This window comes from Lampris incognitus, chromosome 21 (assembly GCF_029633865.1).
Source record: "Lampris incognitus isolate fLamInc1 chromosome 21, fLamInc1.hap2, whole genome shotgun sequence".
Taxonomy (NCBI): Eukaryota; Metazoa; Chordata; class Actinopteri; order Lampriformes; family Lampridae; genus Lampris; species Lampris incognitus.
The window spans coordinates 11,495,866-11,518,019 of NC_079231.1; the positions used below are offsets into that span (position 1 = coordinate 11,495,866).

The 22,154-nt window shown below is 49.6% G+C and overlaps 1 protein-coding gene across 1 annotated transcript in view; it reads left to right on the forward strand.

Moving 5' to 3' along the window:
- LOC130131813 (receptor tyrosine-protein kinase erbB-4-like) overlaps positions 1-22,154 on the forward strand; it is a 350,966-nt gene that overhangs the window by 306,150 nt on the left and 22,662 nt on the right. Inside the window, exon 22 of the mRNA XM_056301588.1 lies at positions 21,726-21,887. Within this exon, the coding sequence (XP_056157563.1) occupies positions 21,726-21,887 (162 nt within the window). The remainder of the gene's footprint in view (positions 1-21,725; positions 21,888-22,154) is intronic.

Consider the following 22,154-nt stretch of genomic DNA (forward strand, 5'->3'; position numbering starts at 1 on the left):
GCCAATTACCCCACTCTTCCGATCCGTCCTGGTCTCTGCTCCGCCCCCTCTGCTGATCCGGGGAAGGCTGCAGACTACCACGTGCCTCCTCCCATACATGTGGAGTCACCAGCCGCTTCTTTTCACCTGACAGTGAGGAGTTTCACCAGGGGGACATAGCACGTAGGAGAATCACACTGTTCCAGAGGAGGACCAGAGGAGGCGCTAGTGCAGCAACAAGGATACATACCCACATCCAGCTTCCCACCAGCAGACACGGCCAATTGTGTCTGTAATAATACATTTTATTTGTGGGCGCCTTTCAGAGCACTCAAGGACACCTGACAGAAGACGGTAAAAACCAGGAGCACTGCATCAGACAGCATAAAGTCAGAACAAAGCAGGTAGATAATAAAAAGTTAACACAACAGAGAAGTATAAAATCATCATCTGCACAAAACTCAGTGAAGCGTGGATCAGACTGAATACGCCAGTTTGAAAAGGTGCGTTTTGAGATGGGATGTGAAGGCTGAAAGAGAGTCAATGTTGTGAGTGTCTTGTGGGAGAGAGTTCCATAGACAGGGGGCAGAATGACTGAAGGCTCTAGACCCCATGGTAGTCCAGCGGGCCAATGGTGTAGTGAGTTGGAGAGCAGAAGAGGATCTGAGAGTGCGGGAGGGCGTGTGGGTATGAAGGAGTTCAGAAAGTTATGAAGGAGCTAGGTTATTAAGGACTTAAAGGTGATGAGCAAGATCTTGATGTCAATACGGTATTTAAGAGGGAGCCAGTGGAGCTGCTGAAGAACAGGAGTGATGTGATCTATGGAAGGAGTTCTGGTACTGATACGGGCAGCTGGATTCTGGACCAGTTGAAGTTTATGACGCCCGACCAAGCTGGAGGTAACACGGGGATTCGGACCAGCGATCCCTGTGTTGGTAGGCAATGGAATAGACCCCTAGGCTACCCAAATGCCCGTATTGACCGATACTTAAAGGTTCGTACAGGGAATTGGTATCGACAGTGAATAAGTGACATTGATGTAATTATAAAGGTTGTAGTTTAGGTGTAGTTTTTCCTGGTTTTATGAAAAGTTCACATTGCTAATGGTCCATGATGGCCGCCGTCATCCCTCATGTGGTCTCTGTTCTGTATCAGACACTTTTTTCATCTGTAGCTATCAAACAGTCCTTCCTGCTCTGGTAAACAACATTAAATGGAGTCCTCCACACTGACAGTAACCACCACCTGGTTGTTCAGGTTTCTCCACCGCAGGCGCACAACACAAACTCGCGCACACACCCAAACGTGCACACGTACGAATCCACAGGAGGGCTCGCCTGTGTTCCTGCTGATCCAACAAAATGAGGGAAGGTGGGATGACCGAGAGAGGAGGAGGAAGAGGGCGGAGGGAGGGAGGTGGGTGAGGAAAGCCGCTGTGGAGGGATAAGCCCCCGGGTCTATCTAATTATCTCTAAGGATCAGTGGCGCTCAAAAATGAATAAGGAAGGGATTTGAAGTCTCGATCCACTGCACGGCGGGGTCTGCTCGGCTGGGGCACCTCTCCCGGCTCCATTACTGGATGTGGCTGAAGGAGTTGGTGCATTCGACACGGAGATACACATGCATGCAGATGTGCAGTGATAGCAAAAAATACTCGCAAAGATGCTTGCTGGGACGGATACTCTGGGGCCTCCAGCCTTGAGCTGACCACGGGGATGTTGTTTCAAGCTCATTTGAAATTCAGCATCCGACTGTGAGCACGTCTCTCCTGATGCACACGCACAAAAGCAGAATTTACGAAGTGGAACTGCTCTTGTATGAGTGCTTGGTTGTTTGTTTGCGTGTGTGTGTGCGCGCGCGTATGTATTTGTTACCGTATTTTTATTTACCATCTTCCCACACTGGAAGCGGTGTGGGAAGGTGGTGGTGCGAATTCACGTTTGCGGCGGCCTTGCCCAGTACCGTCCATGCAGTGTCTTTGTCCACATCTGCATCTAAGTTTTTGTCTTGCTTGGTCTGATGGCTGGGAGAGCTGGCGCTGGATTGGCTGGGAGAGCTTGATCTGCTGCGTCCTGTGGGCCCAGGGGCCACGGCCCTGCCTGGAGCTGCGTCCGAAGAGGAAACACCGAGGGCGGTCTGACAGGATGCAGAAGCGGGGCAGGCCAAGCTAACTGCTAGCCCATGCAGACCGGCGGTTGTGACAGTTCTGAATTTTTGGACTGTTGCAATGAGTGGACCGTGTTGTGAACTGTTTGTGGGTTTGTTGGTTTGTTTTGGGTGTGGGGGGGGGTTCTTTGTTCTCTCTGTTTTTGTATGTTTTTGGTGGTGTCGTTTTTGGGAAACTTGGGATGTGTGTTTTTGTCTTTTGTGCCCCACTGCTGTGGGCTGGGGGAACGGAATATCATTTCTTTTGTGTACACAAGAACTACACGGAAGAAATGACAGTAGATTGTTGTTGATTCCTGTATTTGTGCATTTATGTCCATGCACCTGCGTGCACGAGTGTGCGTGCACCTGCCCACCCAACATTTCAGTCACTGACACTCGTGTCTGTGTGAGAGTGTGCATGCTGCGTGCACACATTCATGTCAGGGTTCATATACTTCCATGAGTGTGGCCAGCATAAGTGTGTGTGTGTGTGTTTGAGTGTGTCTACATGTGTCGTTTTATGTATTTATACCAATAAAACAGCATGCTCCCTCTGGCGCGGCGTTATTGCACCCAGCCTGGGGGTGAGGCAGTTGATGTGGTGGTCCTCTGGGGTGGTTACCGGCTGGGATGACCAACTCTTAACTTCTCCATGGCACAGTAAATAGCAAACACATGGTAGGCGTTGCTGGTACGGGTGTGTGATTATTGAATCGTGTTGCTTGTGCTTGGCTGATTCAAGTGTGGATCTGGTGTCCTCACACACCGTCTCTCCTACTGTGTCTTTTTCCCCCTCATCAATATTTCTAATTTTCTCTGTTTATTCCAACTGTTGAACTCAGAGGCTGCTAAGGTGTTGGTGAAACCCGTCATTAATGTCCCTCACAGCAGCCCGTAGACCGTCTTTACACAACACGATGTCAGCAGGATCTCATGTGAGCGCTGCTGGTTGGCGCCCTGGTAACATCTGGCTTCAGCAGAATAAATGATAATATCTGGCTTCAGCAGAGTAAATGGTAACATCTGGCTCCAGCAGAGCAAATGATAACATCTGGCTTCAGCTGAGCAAAGGATAACATCTGGCTCCAGCAGAGTAAATGATAACATCTGGCTCCAGCAGGGTAAATGATAACATCTGGCTCCAGCAGCGTAAATGATAACATCTGGCTCCAGCAGCATAAATGATAACATCTGACTTCAGCAGAGTAAATGATAACATCTGGCTTTAGCAGAGTAAATGATAACATCTGACTTCAGCAGAGTAAATGATAACATCTGGCTTTAGCAGAGTAAATGATAACATCTGGCTTCAGCGGAGTAAATGATAACAACTGGCTCCAGCAGAGTAAATGATAACATCTGGCTTTAGCAGAGTAAATGATAACATCTGGCTTTAGCAGAGTAAATGATAACATCTGACTTCAGCAGAGTAAATGATAACATCTGGCTTTAGCAGAGTAAATGATAACATCTGGCTTTAGCAGAGTAAATGATAACATCTGACTTCAGCAGAGCAAATGACAACATCTGGCTCCAGCAGCGTAAATGATAACATCTGGCTTCAGCAGAGTAAATGATAACATCTGGCTCCAGCAGCAGAAATGATAACATCTGACTTCAGCAGAGCAAATGATAACATCTGGCTCCAGCAGCGTAAATGATAACATCTGGCTTCAGCAGAGTAAATGATAACATCTGGCTCCAGCAGCGTAAATGATAACATCTGACTTCAGCAGAGTAAATGATAACATCTGGCTCCAGCAGAGTAAATGATAACATCTGACTTCAGCAGAGTAAATGATAACATCTGGCTTCAGCAGAGTAAATGATAACATCTGGTTCTGGCGGCATACATGATAACATCTGGCTTCAGCAGAGTAAATGATAACATCTGACTTCAGCAGAGCAAATGATAACATCTGGCTTCAGCAGAGTAAATGATAACATCTGACTTCAGCAGAGCAAATGATAACATCTGGCTTCAGCAGAGTAAATGATAACAACTGGCTCCAGCAGAGTAAATGATTACATCTGGCTTCAGCAGAGTAAATGATAACATCTGGCTCCAGCAGAGCAAATGATAACATCTGGCTTCAGCAGAGTAAATGATAACATCTGGCTCCAGCAGAGTAAATGATAACATCTGGCTTCAGCAGAATAAATGATAACATCTGGCTCCAGCAGAGCAAATGATAACATCTGGCTTCAGCAGAGTAAATGATAACATCTGGCTCCAGCAGAGCAAATGATAACATCTGGCTTCAGCAGAATAAATGATAACATCTGGCTCCAGCAGCGTAAATGATAACATCTGGCTTCAGCAGATTAAATGATAACATCTGGCTTTAGCAGAGCAAATGATAACATCTGGCTCCAGCAGAGCAAATGATAACATCTGGCTTTAGCAGAGCAAATGATAACATCTGGCTCCAGCAGAGCAAATGATAACATCTGGCTTTAGCAGAGTAAATGATAACATCTGGCTCCAGCAGAGCAAATGATAGCATCTGGCTTTAGCAGAGTAAATGATAACATCTGGCTCCAGCAGAGCAAATGATAGCATCTGGCTTTAGCAGCGTAAATGATAACATCTGGCTTTAGCAGAGTAAATGATAACATCTGGCTCCAGCAGAGTAAATGATAACATCTGGCTCCAGCAGCATAAATGATAACATCTGACTTCAGCAGAGTAAATGATAACATCTGGCTTTAGCAGAGTAAATGATAACATCTGACTTCAGCAGAGTAAATGATAACATCTGGCTTTAGCAGAGTAAATGATAACATCTGGCTTCAGCGGAGTAAATGATAACAACTGGCTCCAGCAGAGTAAATGATAACATCTGGCTTTAGCAGAGTAAATGATAACATCTGGCTTTAGCAGAGTAAATGATAACATCTGACTTCAGCAGAGTAAATGATAACATCTGGCTTTAGCAGAGTAAATGATAACATCTGACTTCAGCAGAGCAAATGACAACATCTGGCTCCAGCAGCGTAAATGATAACATCTGGCTTCAGCAGAGTAAATGATAACATCTGGCTCCAGCAGCAGAAATGATAACATCTGACTTCAGCAGAGCAAATGATAACATCTGGCTCCAGCAGCGTAAATGATAACATCTGGCTTCAGCAGAGTAAATGATAACATCTGGCTCCAGCAGCGTAAATGATAACATCTGACTTCAGCAGAGTAAATGATAACATCTGGCTCCAGCAGAGTAAATGATAACATCTGACTTCAGCAGAGTAAATGATAACATCTGGCTTCAGCAGAGTAAATGATAACATCTGGTTCTGGCGGCATACATGATAACATCTGGCTTCAGCAGAGTAAATGATAACATCTGACTTCAGCAGAGCAAATGATAACATCTGGCTTCAGCAGAGTAAATGATAACATCTGACTTCAGCAGAGCAAATGATAACATCTGGCTTCAGCAGAGTAAATGATAACAACTGGCTCCAGCAGAGTAAATGATTACATCTGGCTTCAGCAGAGTAAATGATAACATCTGGCTCCAGCAGAGCAAATGATAACATCTGGCTTCAGCAGAGTAAATGATAACATCTGGCTCCAGCAGAGTAAATGATAACATCTGGCTTCAGCAGAATAAATGATAACATCTGGCTCCAGCAGAGCAAATGATAACATCTGGCTTCAGCAGAGTAAATGATAACATCTGGCTCCAGCAGAGCAAATGATAACATCTGGCTTCAGCAGAATAAATGATAACATCTGGCTCCAGCAGCGTAAATGATAACATCTGGCTTCAGCAGATTAAATGATAACATCTGGCTTTAGCAGAGCAAATGATAACATCTGGCTCCAGCAGAGCAAATGATAACATCTGGCTTTAGCAGAGTAAATGATAACATCTGGCTCCAGCAGAGCAAATGATAGCATCTGGCTTTAGCAGAGTAAATGATAACATCTGGCTCCAGCAGAGCAAATGATAGCATCTGGCTTTAGCAGCGTAAATGATAACATCTGGCTTTAGCAGAGTAAATGATAACATCTGGCTCCAGCAGAGTAAATGATAACATCTGGCTCCAGCAGAGTAAATGATACCATCTGGCTTTAGCAGAGCAAATGATAACATCTGGCTTTAGCAGAGTAAATGATAACATCTGGCTCCAGCAGAGTAAATGATAACATCTGGCTTTAGCGGAGTGTATGATAATATCTGGCTTTAGCAGAGTAAATGCTAAATGGACTGCATTCATATGGCGCTATTCTAGTCTACCGATGGCGGCGCAGTGGTTAGTGCAGTCACCTCAGCACAAAAGTCATGGGTTCGAGCCCTGGGGTAGTCCAACCTTGGAGGTCATCCCAGGTTGTCCTCTGTGTGGAGTTTGCATGTTCTTCCCGTGTCTGCGTTAGTTTCCTCCGGGGGCTCCGGTTTCCTCCACACTCCAAAGACATGTAGGTCAGGTGACTCGGCCACACTAAATTGTCCCTCAGTGTGTGTGTGTGGGGGGGGGGCGCCCTGTTATGGACTGGTGGCCTGTCCAGGGTGTCTCCCCGCCTGCCATCCAGTGACTGCTGAAATAGGCTCCATCATCCCTGTAACCCTGAGAGCAGGATAAGTTGCTTGGATAATGGATGGATGGATCATTTACTGATCACTGAAAACACTTAAAAGTGTATGCCTCTTGTTCACCCATTCACACACACATTCACACACACACACACATTCACACGCACATTCACACACACTTTCACACACACTTTCACACACATGTTCACACACATGTTCACACATTCACACACACACACACACACATTCACACACATGTTCACACACACACACACACGCACACACACACATTCATACACACGTTCACACACATTCACACACACACACACGTTCACACACACACATTCACACACACACACACACACACTCATACAAACATTCACACACAAGTTCATACACACATTCACACACATGTTCACACACACACACACACACACACACACACACACACACACACACACACACACACACACACACACACACACACACACACACACACCCTGCATGGTGGAGGGTGCCAGCCTTGGGGGCAGTTAAGGATTCAGTGTCTTGCTCAAGGACACTTTGACATGCTCTCCGCAGGAGCCAGGGATTGGACCAGCGGCCTTCTGATTACTAGATGACGTGCTCTACCACCCAAAGCAATCCTGCCAGGGTGTTTGGCTAAATGACCACAAACGCCACACATTGTTGTGGCTAGTTGTGCATTTGATACGTAGGACATTGTTTGGTCCACACTTGTACATGTTCCAGCCGCTCCGTCCACAGGGGACTCACACTGGATTCATCTGACCCACAAGTCACGGGTCCTTCCTTCTTACCCCTGCCCACGGGCTAAGATGCCCACTGACATTTGCTGGCGGCAGTATTTTGTTTCCTGCACGCTGACATTCTGTAGGGATCTTGCCTCCTCGTTAGGGACTAATAGGTACCAGTTACAAACCACAGGTCACTTCCTGTTTCCATCCGTCCTCGAGGAGGAAACCAAAAATTCCTAAAAAGGAAAGCAGTCCTCAGAAGAAGACAGTTTTTTTAAAAATACCCTGCTGTCAGGGGTATGTTCTTCACCTGTGTGTGCCACCATCTCTGTGTTTCCTGTTCTGTTCCCCTGTCTCCTCTTTTCCCTCCCTGTTTCCCTCTCTCACTCATGCATGCAGGCATGCACCGCTCACAAAGACACACATAGCACACACTTTACACACACTACTGCACCAATACATCCACACACACACACACACACACACACACACACACACACACACACACACACACACACACAGTAAACATGCATGGACACAATACACTCGAGCACACACACACATACAGTACAACACAACACACGGCGTCAGGGTGATAGATAGTAAAGGTTTCCCTCCAGGGTGGTTCCAGTATGCCTGAATGAGGAGCAAATGGCCCTGCGCCCGTCTGCCAGGCTGCCGGCATGGCGACTGGATATGTGTCACATTATGTCACAATTACCCTCCGTGTTCATCCACTATCCGAGAAAGGCGGCGCGGCGTTGAGGTTATTGCTTTCTGCCGTAACAGTTTGGGGGGGGGGTGTTGCTCGCAGGGCATTGAATGGAAATCAATTCTGGCAGATAAACACACACACACACACACACACACACACACACACACACACACGCATACACTCTCACACACACACTCACACACACACTGCTGAACAGACTGGAGACCGGGAGCCATTCAGTCAGTCACAGTCACACACCTCTTCCTGTTCATGTCAGTTCCACATTCAGTAAAGCCAACACAGATTGGCTGAGCAGGGCGTCCGGGTGGCGTGGCGGTCCTTTCCGTTGCCTACCAACACGGGGGTCGCCGGTTCAAATCCCCGTGTTGCCTCCGGCTTGGTTGGGCGTCCCTACAGACGCAATTGGCTGTGCCTGTGGATGGGGAATCGGATGTGGGTATGTGTCCTGGTCGCTGCACTAGCGCCTCCTCTGGCCGCTCGGGGTGCCTGTTCAGAGGGGAGGGGGAACTGGGAGGACTAGCATGATCCTCCCCTGGTGAAACTCCTCACTGTCAGGTGAAAAGAAGCGGCTGGTGACTCCACATGTATGGGAGGAGGCATGTGGTAGTCTGCAGCCCTCCCCTGATCAGCAGAGGGGGTGGAGCAGCGACCGGGACGGCTCGGAAGAGTGGGGTAATTGGCCGAGTATGATCCAGAATGCTTTTCTCACTGCAGCATGATTCTGTCGAACGTTAAAGAGCAGAATGCATGCACACACCTGCACACACCTGCACACATGCAAACGTTCACAAAGGGTTTGCATACTGATGCACTGTGGGAATGTTCCTCACTGTCCTCACACACAAACGCTGTGGACCGCATGACAGACAACCTCCTTGCACCACCTGAGAGGGTCTATTGTGCACACTTCTTATCAGAGTAGGTCCAGTTCTACACACACACACACACACACACACACACACACACACACACACAGTCCCACATGGCTCACTTTGTCAGCCCTGCCCCATCCGTTCGGCAGGCAGGCCGGCTGGTAGTGCTGTTTGAGGTGAGGTGTACGGACCGTGTGCTGCGCTCTTATCGCTCCCTCTGGAAACACACCCTCCACCCCCTCCCAGATGTGTGGTTCCTGTACGGAAATGGAGAAGTCTGCCTTTTGATTTATATTTCATTTTCTCCTCCCTCCCCCCTGTGTGAAGTCTCCCAGGCCGTTGTGGCACAGCTGTTCTTGACCCGGTTACCAACTCCAAATCTGCACCACACCACCAAGAGAGACGTTTACTGCACACCGAGACATTTGACCAATGTGGTGAAAGTGTTTTGCGTGGTTCTGTTCTTGTGAGAGGTATCGTGTGGAGTGACCGGGGTGTGGGTAAACTTAATGAGCATTTCTGCATCGTCAGGTTTCATTAGCCCATGATCTCATACGATGCTCCTTCTCCTTAATAAAATGCTAGAAACGACTGTTAGCGTCGCTTGTACACAGAACACAAAGGATACGTTACATCACTCTTGTTGCTAGGCAACACAGTTGGACAACGAAGTGCAATTGTGTGTTATCACGTAAGGGAAGTCATATTAACGTAGCTCATGATTGCTCTGACATGTTAGTAATTGTTATTTTTGACGGAGGTACTCTGAAACAAGGAGAGTGTTGTGTTGTGTGGGGCACAGCTGTTCAGATGTTAGTCCCTCGGGGCATCCGGGTGGCGTAGCGGTCTATTCTGTTGCCTACCAACACGGAGATCGCCGGTTCGAATCCCCGTGTTACTTTCGACTTGGAAGCCGGATGTGGGTATGTGTCCTGGTTGCTGCATTAGTGCCTCTTCTGGTCAGTCAGGTTGCCTGTTCAGGGGGGAGGGGGAACTGGGGGGGAAAGCGTGATCCTCCCCTGCGCTATGTCCCGCTGGTGAAACTCCTCACTGTCAGGTGAAAAGGAGCAGCTGGGGCAACTCCACATGTATCGGAGGAGGCATGTGGTAGTCTGCAGCCCTTCCCGGAACAGCAGAGGGGGTGGAGCAGCGACCGGGACGGCTCAGTAGAGTGGGGTAATTGGCCAGATACAATGGGGGAGAAAAGGGGGAGGATAAATAATAAAAACGATACTTTTGAACCTGATTACGTGGATACTGTGTGGAGTTTGCATGTTCTCCTCGTGTCTGTGTGGGTTTCCTCCGGGGGCTCCGGTTTCCTCCCACAGTCCAAAGACATGTAGGTCAGGTGACTTGGCCGTACTACATTGTCCCTAGGTGTGAATGTGTGTGTGGGCCCTGTGATGGCTGGTGGCCTGTCCAGGGTGTCTCCCCACCTGTTGCCCAATGACTGCTGGGATAGGCTCCAGCATCCCGCAACCCCAATTGGGATAAGCGGCTTGGATAATGGGTGGATGTATGGATGGATAAATGGATACTAATTAGTTTAACGAGTCGTTCAGCTCTGGGAATAACTAGACAAGCAGTGGCTCGTGCTTCACAGCTTCTTCCATCCTGTTTTTACAAAGTGACAAATCTGAAGACCTGCATGGAGTTTGTTGTGCTTTGTTTGACACCTCTTCCTACTCCTCTTTTTCCATTTACCCTCCGACTCTGTCCCATTTTGCCCAGCATCCTTCACTCTTCTGCATCCGTCCTTCTGGCGGAGGTGCAGTTCTTCACCATTCCTGCCGTTTTGTCCAGACGCCTCGTTTGAATCTTGTTGTTTGTGTTTGGTTTCCTGTCGGGAAGCTACCGTGTGGCGGGCCGGCTGTGACCTCGTCTGTTCCCTCTTTCTGAGCAGAACTTTGTTATCCTCGAACATCAGACAGTTCAAGCATTTTAGCCGAATGGCAGTGAAGGGAAATGGAGATTTCCTCCACAAAGGAAAAATGGGCTCCAACTGCAGTATTGGTTGAAAATGAGGCTTTGTTGTAATTTTTGTTGGTCAGTGACTTGTGTAAAAAAAGAAAAAAACTCTTTAAATCTTTTTTAATAAGTTTCTCAGACAGTTAATACCTTTTTATCCTTTGAAGGATAAGACAGAATATCACTGTACACACCAATCTATTGGAATATGATAATAATAATAATAATAATAATAATAATAATAATAATAATAATGATCAAAGCGCTATACCAAGATAGCACATACAAGTACCTTGGAGTGAACGAAGGAGACGGCATACAACACTCAACCATGAAGGAGAAAATCCGGAAAGAGTACCACAGGAGAGTGTCTATGGTACTGAAGAGCGAACTCAATGCGGCTAACAGAATTGAAGCTATCAACACCCTAGCGATACCTGTAGTGACGTACAGCTTCAACATCACCAGGAAGCTGAACAATATCAAGAGACTAGACACCAAGACAAGAAAGATGCTGGCCATGGAGAAGATGCACCACCCGAAAGCAGATGTCGACAGGCTGTACCTACCAAGAGCTTCAGGAGGACGAGGCCTAGTCCAACTCGAACTGACCTTCCAGACTACCACTATCGGGCTGGATGCATACCTGACAAAAACAGATGACCCACTCCTCCGAATAGTAAAACATCAGATCTACTCCATCAATAAAGAAGCTGCACAATTCAAGAAAGAGCTTGATGTCCCAGAAACCCCACCAACAGAAAAGGAGGCAACTACCATCTATGCCAAACGAGTGAAGCAGAAGGCAAAACACCATGGCCAGCGGCAACTGCAAAAAACCTGGGAGGACAAAGCAATGCACGGGAAGTGCCCAAAAAGAATGAAAGATGCAGATGTGGACCAACAAAAGACCCACCAGTGGCTGAGGAGCACCAGGCTGAAAGCAGAGACGGAGGGCCTGATAATCGCTGGACAAGACCAGAGCCTAGCAACCAGATCCTGTCACCATCGCATCATCAAAGATGGAACAGACCCAAAATGCAAAATCTGTGGAATGTACGAAGAAACCATCGACCACATTGTCACAGGCTGCCTGGAAGTGGCAAAGACCAAGTACATGTACAGGCACAACAAGGCAGCAGCATACCTGCACTGGAAGATCTGCAGGAGATACAAGATCAAGACGACTGAGTAGTGGTACGAACTTCAGCCAAAAACGGTCACTGAGAACAATGATGTCACCATCCTCTGGGACACGCCCATCCACACTGACAGAGAGATAAAAGCCAAGAAGCCCGACATCATTATCAGGGACAGGAAGCAAAAGAGGTGCATGCTCATCGACATGACAACACCATCCAAAAAAAAACCCACCTCAGTGAAAGTCACAGAGAAGCTGACCAAGTACAAAGACCTGGAGATGAAATCAACAGGATGTGGAGAATGAAGACCGAAACAACACCGGTGGTCATCGGAGCTCTAGGACTCATGAAGAAGGGAATGGAAAAGTTCACCCACCGTATCCCAGGCAACATCAACATCCATGCAGTCCAGAAGATCGCCCAACTCAGAACAGCCCACATATTACGATGAGTTCTGTCAATCAGGTGACATCTGCCCTATAGTGCCTCAGGTCCATAGTTGGGACCTGCCTCTACAGGATGTAAAACAGGAAACATGAAAGAAATAATAATAATAATAATAATAATAACAACAATAGTAATAAACTCTGGACTGATGATGACATAACATCCACGACACCATCTTGTTCCCTGCATCAGTGTTTGGCGTGGACACATTAATGGACGAACGTCTCAGACGTCGTGTGCACTGCTGAGTAAGCGTTGATGCTGCCCGTAATATTATTTATTATATGTTATGATTAGGAATGTACATATTAGCCTTGCTGTTATTACAAAGAAAAACATTTTAAATGATCATTAAATTTCAGAAGTGAAATACACACCCTTCAACTCAGACACATTTATCACCTCCAGATGATTCACTAAATGACATCATTAGAATAATTCATATTTTATATCCACAGACAGCAAGATAAGTCCTGAGGTGACAGGTGCTCTTTATAGACGGAGTCCTGTTTATCATAAAATATTGATTGATAAGGAAGTTGAAATATTGTGATCGTGATGTTTAATGAGCAGCCTCAGATAAATCCTGCGTTGTGTGGCTGGGGTCTCAGTGGAGACCAGCTCTTCACTGATCAGCTCTTCACTGACCAGCTCTTCACTGGCAGCACCAACTTTCAGTTCAGCTTTTCATTATGACTCCAGTTTGGACCAACAGGGACTTTAACATGGTGGCATGCTGAACGTAAGACAACATAAAATACCCACTGGACATGAACAAAGTGTTGGAAAGGGGGGTGTCCGGGTGGCATGGCAGTTTATTCTGTTGCCTACCAACATGGGGATCGCCGGTTCGAATCCCCGTTTTACCTCCAGCTTGGTCGGGCGTCCCTATAGACACAATTGGCTGTGTCTGTGGGTGGGAAGGTGGATGTGGGCGTGTGTCCTGATCGCTGCACTAGGGGGAACTGGGGGGAATAGCGTGATCCTCCCTCCCACGCGCTATGTCCCCCCTGGTGAAACTCCTCCGGTCTGTCAGGTGAAAAGAAGCGGGTTCAGGAAGGCGTGCGTGTGATGTAACTAGTTGTTCACATGTGGAGGACAACAGCGTGCTGCAAATTAGCAGCAAGCGTGCACCTCCCTAGCGTGCACCTCCCTAGCGTGCACCTCCCTAGCATGTTGAGGTGAAGACCGTCTCTTCTATACAGAGAGGAGCGCTTTTATGAAACCAGTGTTGTGCGCTGTACTCATGGTCTGGAGTCGGGTGTGAAGGCTGAGAATTTTACTAAAATGCCCCACAGCGCCACCCAGTGTGGGAATTTCACAGTAATGAAAGCAGTTTTTCCACGACTGTTGAGATTAAAAAGACGGTTAAAATCGCCTTTTGTCAGCTCGGAATGGTGACGGGCAGTGTCATTGGAGCCGACGTGGACTATTACTTTCATAATTGTGGAAATGAATCCAGGCGTCCTGGGGGTTCTTCAGAATGTCAGGAGAAGCGGTGTCATTTATTGCTTTTAAGCGGCCCTCGCAAGGCAAAGTGGTACTAAACTGGGTGATCAATGTTCACAGAAATGAAAGCGGAAGTTAGCCACTGGCTCCGGTAGCTGTTAGCTCCATCAACGGAGAGCTGAGTCCACACGGTTCTCACCCAGAGTGGAGGGAGTCATTGCAGTGATAAGTGATTGGGTAAGAGTCCATAAAACAGGCAAACCATGAAATGAATTCGAATAATCCAAAAGGCATCTACTCAGGTGACAGGGATGAGTCATGGCAGGGGGAACAGGGTGGAAAATGTTTGCTGTGTTTTATATAATTGTTATTCATTGTATAATCTGCTGTTATTTGCAAACTGAAAACCAATATTGTTAAAAACAAATAAAAATCCAAAAGGTCTCTTAAGAGTTGCTAAAATTTTTAAAAGTTACAAAGTAAGCAGAGCCAAAAACAACACAACCAGAAGTAAACAACACATTTTCATACATGAATATGTGCGTGTGTGTGTGTCTGTGTGTGTGGCGGGACGTTAATTGTAGTGTTCAAACCACTTCGGGTTGGTAACAACTCTCAGGAAACTCAGAACTTGAAACGGAGGCTTTCTCTACTTTATCTGCAGAGGCTGGGCTTTTTATTTCCCATAGACAGACAGACAGACAGACAGACAGATAGCTAGATAGACACACACACACACACACACACACACACACACACACACACACACACACAGAGACAGAGAGAGAGCGATACTTGCCACACAACATTGTTGGTGGTAATTGTTTTGGCACACCATGGTAGCTCAGTTCCAGTGCAAAAAGAAAGAGAAAAACAAGCAGCATCATAAATCATTACAACAACACACACACAAGAAGGAAACACATGAATGTGAGAATATGCACTGTGAATATTTATGATATGTACAGTTCAGTTCCCCGGCATATCAAGTAGCCCAACAGGCAGAGAGTACACTGATTGATGTACCAGTGCAAACAAGTCCAGTGTGAGTTCAGTCCAATGTGAGTCCATTCCAGTACGAGTCCAGTCCAGTGTGAGTGAAGTCCAGCCCAGTGTGAGTCCAGTCCAGTGTGAGTGAAGTCCAGTCCAGTGTGATTACAGTCCTGTGTGAGTTCAGTCCAGTCCAGTGTGAGGCTAGTCCAGTGTGAGTACAGTCCAGTGTGGCTGTGTGTGTGTGGGTGTGTGTGGGTATTGGTGCAGTAGTGTGTGTACAGTGTGTGCTGATGTTGATATCCATTTCAGAGTGTTACTGAGGTAGGTAGAGAGGATGGAAATTAATTGGCTTCTTGAACCGATGTGCACCCCCCCCCACACACACACACACACACACTACCATGTCATGTAAGTTTATTAATGGACTGCGTGGGCCATCGATTGGTGATTGCTGCGGAAGTGGACGTGGGGGATGAACATTGCGTACTGCGGCCATCTTTAGGCTTATTGTAATCAGCGTTGTTATTGATCTCTTACCCAGGCCCCCAGAAGTAATCCATGTTAAATACACTTTCAGTGGGAGGAGGGGGGATGGAGGGGGCGAGGGGATTGGGGTGCCTTGTCCCGGGACATTGTCTTCATATCTACGGTGTTCACCGGGGGTCAATGAACGGGACCACTTAGTATGGGCTTAGTAGAGAGAGGGACGGGGGGCGATCGAAGGAAGGAAGTCTGCTCCTGTTTGGCTACTTTTGCTTTGTTGTAAAGAAACAGTAGAGCATGAGAGAGAGGGGGAGCAAGAGGGAGAGGGGGAGGGGAGGGGGAGAGAGGGAGGAAGAGACGTAGAGAGGGGGAGAGAAAGGGAGGGGGGAGAGAGCGAGCCATCATGTATGCCTTTGCACCTTCTATGAAATATCCCCTCGCTTTTGTGTGAAGCTGGTGTCTGTGGGGTCTCTGTCAGGGCGTGAGTGTGCCTCTCTGTGGCGTGTGTGTGTGTGTGTGTGTGTGTGTGTGTGTGTGTGTGTGTGTGTGTGTGTGTGTGTGTGTGTGTGTGTGTGTGTGTGTGTGTGTGTGTGTGAGCACATGCACATGTCCATCAGGTGATGGATGAGTGTTCAGCTAGCGGCGGGCCAGACGTCTGCACTATCGATTTATTCTCACATTTGTCTGGAAGGCAGTGTGTGTGTGTGTGTGTGGGGGGGGGGGGTCTCGGTACTGCAAGCATTTCAACACGATCTGCCTCGCTCAGCCCTTTGCACCGGCCGACTTCACACACACACACACACACACACACACACATGTACATTTTCAGAGCGCCTTGCTTTTGCGGTGGGAATGTTTCAGGGTGGTCAGTGGTTGTCTTGAGCCGGGGAAGGGGGTGGGGGGGTCGGTGGTATCTTCTTCACTTGTTGTCTGTGGAGGAAAATGGCCACCTGCCTCCTCGTCCTGCCATTTCTTTTATTTGATCTGCCTGCAAGCTGGCGGCCACTTGTTTAAACAGCCACTCTCGTACACTTCAGCTGGCCCCGCCTCACCTGTGTGTGTTTGCGTGTGTGCGTGTGTGTGTGTTTGTGTATGTGCACTCGTGTGTGTGCACTCATGTTGGCAGGTTGACAATATGTGCGTTCATGTGTGATTATTTGCATACACTTTTTTATATGCTTGTTTGTGTGTGTGTGTGTGTGTGTGTGTGTGTGTGTTTGCTAATTTCCATACTTGTGTTTTCTGCGAGCTGGATAGGAATTGTCTGTGAGTCTGTGTTTGTGTGTGATAGCAAGCTCACATGGCCACAAATAGGTTTTTGTGCGACTGTCAGGAGTAGGTGTGCAGCTGTCAGGAGGAGGTGTGCGACTGTCAGGAGGAGGTGTGCGACTGTCAGGAGTAGGTCTGTGACTGTCAGGAGTAGGTGTGCGGCCATCAGGAGTAGGTGTGCGACTGTCAGGAGGAGGTGTGCAACCGTCAGGAGTAGGTGTGTGACTGTCAGGGGTAGGTGTGTGACTGTCAGGAGTAGGTGTGTGACCGTCAGGGGTAGGTGTGCGACCGTCAGGGGTAGGTGTGTGACTGTCAGGGGTAGGTGTGTGACTGTCAGGAGTAGGTGTGTGACTGTCAGGGGTAGGTGTGTGACTGTCAGGAGTAGGTGTGTGACTGTCAGGGGTAGGTGTGCGACCGTCAGGGGTAGGTGTGCGACCATCAGGAGTAGGTGTGTGACTGTCAGGGGTAGGTGTGCGACCGTCAGGAGTAGGTGTGTGACTGTCAGGGGTAGGTGTGTGACTGTCAGGAGTAGGTGTGTGACCGTCAGGGGTAGGTGTGCGACCGTCAGGGGTAGGTGTGTGACTGTCAGGGGTAGGTGTGTGACTGTCAGGGGTAGGTGTGTGACTGTCAGGGGTAGGTGTGTGACTGTCAGGGGTAGGTGTGTGACTGTCAGGGGTAGGTGTGCGACCGTCAGGGGTAGGTGTGTGACTGTCAGGGGTAGGTGTGTGACTGTCAGGAGTAGGTGTGTGACTGTCAGGGGTAGGTGTGCGACCGTCAGGGGTAGGTGTGTGACTGTCAGGGGTAGGTGTGCGACCGTCAGGAGTAGGTGTGTGACTGTCAGGGGTAGGTGTGTGACTGTCAGGAGTAGGTCTGTGACTGTCAGGGGTAGGTGTGCGACCGTCAGGGGTAGGTGTGCGACCATCAGGAGGAGGTGTGCCACCGTCAAGAGGAGGCGTGCCACCGTCAGGAGTAGATGTGTGACTGTCAGGGGTAGGTGTGCGACCGTCAGGAGCAGGTGTGTGACCATCAGGAGCAGGTGTGCGACTGTCAGGAGTAGGTGTGTGACTGTCAGGGGTAGGTGTGCAACCATCAGGAGTAGGTGTGCGACCGTCAGGGGTAGGTGTGTGACCATCAGGAGCAGGTGTGCGACTGTCAGGAGCAGGTGTGTGACCATCAGGAGCAGGTGTGCAACCATCAGGAGCAGGTGTGCGACCGTCAGGAGCAGGTGTGTGACCATCAGGAGCAGGTGTGCGACTGTCAGGAGTAGGTGTGTGACTGTCAGGGGTAGGTGTGCAACCATCAGGAGTAGGTGTGTGACCATCAGGGGTAGGTGTGCGACCGTCAGGAACAGGTGTGCGACCATCAGGAGAAGGTGTGCGACCGTCAGGAGGAGGTGTGTGGCTGTCAGGGGTAGATGTGCGACTGTCAGGAGGAGGTGTGTGACTGTCAGGGGTAGGTGTGCGACCATCAGGAGTAGGTGTGCAACTGTCAGGAGGAGGTGTGCGACCGTCAGGAGTAGGTGTGTGACTGTCAGGGGTAGGTGTGTGACTGTCAGGAGTAGGTGTGCGACTGTCAGGAGGAGGTGTGCGACCGTCAGGAGCAGATGTGCGACCGTCAGGAGTAGGTGTGCGACTGTCAGGGGTAGGTGTGCGACCATCAGGGGTAGGTGTGTGACCGTCAGGGGTAGGTGTGTGACTGTCAGGGGTAGGTGTGTGACTGTCAGGGGTAGGTGTGCGACTGTCAGGGGTAGGTGTGCGACCATCAGGAGTAGGTGTGCGACCATCAGGAGGAGGTGTGCGACCGTCAGGAGCAGATGTGCGACCGTCAGGAGTAGGTGTGTGACTGTCAGGGGTAGGTGTGCGACCATCAGGAGTAGGTGTGCGACTGTCAGGAGGAGGTGTGTGACTGTCAGGAGTAGGTGTGCGACTGTCAGGAGTAGGTGTGCAACCGTCAGGAGTAGGTGTGTGACTGTCTGGAGAAGGTGTGCGACCGTCAGGAGTAGGTGTGTGACTGTGAGGAGTAGGTGTGCGACTGTCAGGAGTAGGTGTGCGACTGTCAGGAGGAGGTGTGCAACCGTCAGGAGTAGGTGTGTGACTGTCTGGAGAAGGTGTGCGACCGTCAGGAGTAGGTGTGTGACTGTGAGGAGTAGGTGTGCGACTGTCAGGAGTAGGTGTGCGACTGTCAGGAGGAGGTGTGTGACTGTCAGGAGTAGGTGTGCAACCGTCAGGAGTAGGTGTGTGACCGTCAGGAGTAGGTGTGCAACCGTCAGGAGTAGGTGTGCAACTGTCAGGAGTAGGTGTGTGACTGTCAGGAGTAGATGTGTGACTGTCAGGGGTAGGTGTGCGACCGTCAGGAGCAGGTGTGTGACCATCAGGAGCAGGTGTGCGACTGTCAGGAGTAGGTGTGTGACTGTCAGGGGTAGGTGTGCAACCATCAGGAGTAGGTGTGCGACCGTCAGGGGTAGGTGTGTGACCATCAGGAGCAGGTGTGCGACTGTCAGGAGCAGGTGTGTGACCATCAGGAGCAGGTGTGCAACCATCAGGAGCAGGTGTGCGACCGTCAGGAGCAGGTGTGTGACCATCAGGAGCAGGTGTGCGACTGTCAGGAGTAGGTGTGTGACTGTCAGGGGTAGGTGTGCAACCATCAGGAGTAGGTGTGTGACCATCAGGGGTAGGTGTGCGACCGTCAGGAACAGGTGTGCGACCATCAGGAGAAGGTGTGCGACCGTCAGGAGGAGGTGTGTGGCTGTCAGGGGTAGATGTGCGACTGTCAGGAGGAGGTGTGTGACTGTCAGGGGTAGGTGTGCGACCATCAGGAGTAGGTGTGCAACTGTCAGGAGGAGGTGTGCGACCGTCAGGAGTAGGTGTGTGACTGTCAGGGGTAGGTGTGTGACTGTCAGGAGTAGGTGTGCGACTGTCAGGAGGAGGTGTGCGACCGTCAGGAGCAGATGTGCGACCGTCAGGAGTAGGTGTGCGACTGTCAGGGGTAGGTGTGCGACCATCAGGGGTAGGTGTGTGACCGTCAGGGGTAGGTGTGTGACTGTCAGGGGTAGGTGTGTGACTGTCAGGGGTAGGTGTGCGACTGTCAGGGGTAGGTGTGCGACCATCAGGAGTAGGTGTGCGACCATCAGGAGGAGGTGTGCGACCGTCAGGAGCAGATGTGCGACCGTCAGGAGTAGGTGTGTGACTGTCAGGGGTAGGTGTGCGACCATCAGGAGTAGGTGTGCGACTGTCAGGAGGAGGTGTGTGACTGTCAGGAGTAGGTGTGCGACTGTCAGGAGTAGGTGTGCAACCGTCAGGAGTAGGTGTGTGACTGTCTGGAGAAGGTGTGCGACCGTCAGGAGTAGGTGTGTGACTGTGAGGAGTAGGTGTGCGACTGTCAGGAGTAGGTGTGCGACTGTCAGGAGGAGGTGTGCAACCGTCAGGAGTAGGTGTGTGACTGTCTGGAGAAGGTGTGCGACCGTCAGGAGTAGGTGTGTGACTGTGAGGAGTAGGTGTGCGACTGTCAGGAGTAGGTGTGCGACTGTCAGGAGGAGGTGTGTGACTGTCAGGAGTAGGTGTGCAACCGTCAGGAGTAGGTGTGCAACCGTCAGGAGTAGGTGTGTGACTGTCAGGAGTAGGTGTGTGACTGTGAGGAGTAGGTGTGCGACCGTCAGGAGTAGGTGTGTGACCGTCAGGAGTAGGTGTGTGACTGTCAGGAGTAGGTGTGTGACTGTGAGGAGTAGGTGTGTGACTGTGAGGAGTAGGTGTGCGACCGTCAGGAGTAGGTGTGTGACTGTCAGGAGTAGGTGTGTGACTGAGGAGTAGGTGTGTGACCGTCAGGAGTAGGTGTGTGACCGTCAGGAGTAGGTGTGCGACCGTCAGGAGTAGGTGTGTGACCGTCAGGAGTAGGTGTGCGACCGTCAGGAGTAGGTGTGTGACTGTGAGGAGTAGGTGTGTGACTGTCAGGAGTAGGTGTGTGACTGTCAGGAGTAGGTGTGTGACTGTGAGGAGTAGGTGTGCGACCGTCAGGAGTAGGTGTGTGACTGTCAGGAGTAGGTGTGTGACTGTGAGGAGTAGGTGTGCGACCGTCAGGAGTAGGTGTGTGACTGTCAGGAGTAGGTGTGTGACTGTGAGGAGTAGGTGTGCGACCGTCAGGAGGAGGCGCCATGTCCAGCCCATTGAGCACCAAATCAAGGCTGAACCCCTGTCCCCCGTCTCGCAGCTGTGTTGTTTCCCCCATGATGCTTTGCTCAGCCACTGTTCATAATCAACATTAACAACTTGGAAGGACGTCGGTTGTTCTCCCCGCCTCCAAAACGGCGCCGTTACAGGGGGCGCACACATCACAGACACACACTCACTTCTGATGGAGCAGAGTTGTGCTCAGGTTGGAAGAACATCACTACAACTAGGTGGTCACACAGCGCACGTGTGTCTCTGAGTGTGCGATCTTTTAAAGAAAGTGACTTTATATGTTGTTGATGTGTGTGTTGTGCAGTGTTGCAGTCAGTGTCCTCGTCCATCCCATCAGTCTGTCTCTGTGTGTGTGTGTGTGTGTGTGTGTGTGTGTGTGTGTGTGTGTGTGTGTGTGTGTGTGTGTGTGTGTGTGTGACTGCTGCAACAGTTGTCATCGGCTGTTTTTATGGCAACGCCGGCATTTGCCCGTGATGATTTTAATATCATCATCTAAGATTGTGCAGATCCTGAAGAAGATGGCTGGATGAACCGATGTCAAGGAGAATTCATGGTACCCTCTTTTCATCCACCCACATCTCTCTCTCTCTCTCCCCCTCTCCCTCCCTCTCTCTCTCCTTCTCTGTCTCTGTCTGTCTCTCTCCCTCTCTGTCTCCCTCTCTCTCCTTCTCTGTTTCTCTCTGTCTCTGTCTGTCTCTCTCCCTCTCTGTCTCTCTCCCTTTCTGTCGCTCTCTCTCTCTCTCTCTCTCTCTCTCTCTCTCTCAGGGGATGATGTACCTGGAGGAGAGGAGGCTGGTCCACAGGGACTTGGCAGCGAGGAACGTTCTGGTCAAGTCGCCGAACCACATCAAAATCACCGACTTCGGCCTGGCACGCCTCCTGGATGCCGACGAGAAGGAGTACAACGCAGATGGGGGCAAGGTTGGTGTAAGTTGAGGCATGTGTGTGTGTGTGTGTGTGTGTGTGTATGTGTGTGTGCGATTGTGTACTTCTGTCCCCCACCCAACAGAAATAAGTCTGCTCTGCCCCCATCCACCTCTGTAGACAACACCAGACTTGTGTGGAACAGTTGCCATAACTTGGCAGCTTCTCTCCTCCAAAGCCAACACTGACACTGAAATCCACCATTGTCTCAGCTGGGACAGCCGGTTCTTCTCAAGACTGAGAAAAGGGGTTTTGAAAACCATGACCTTC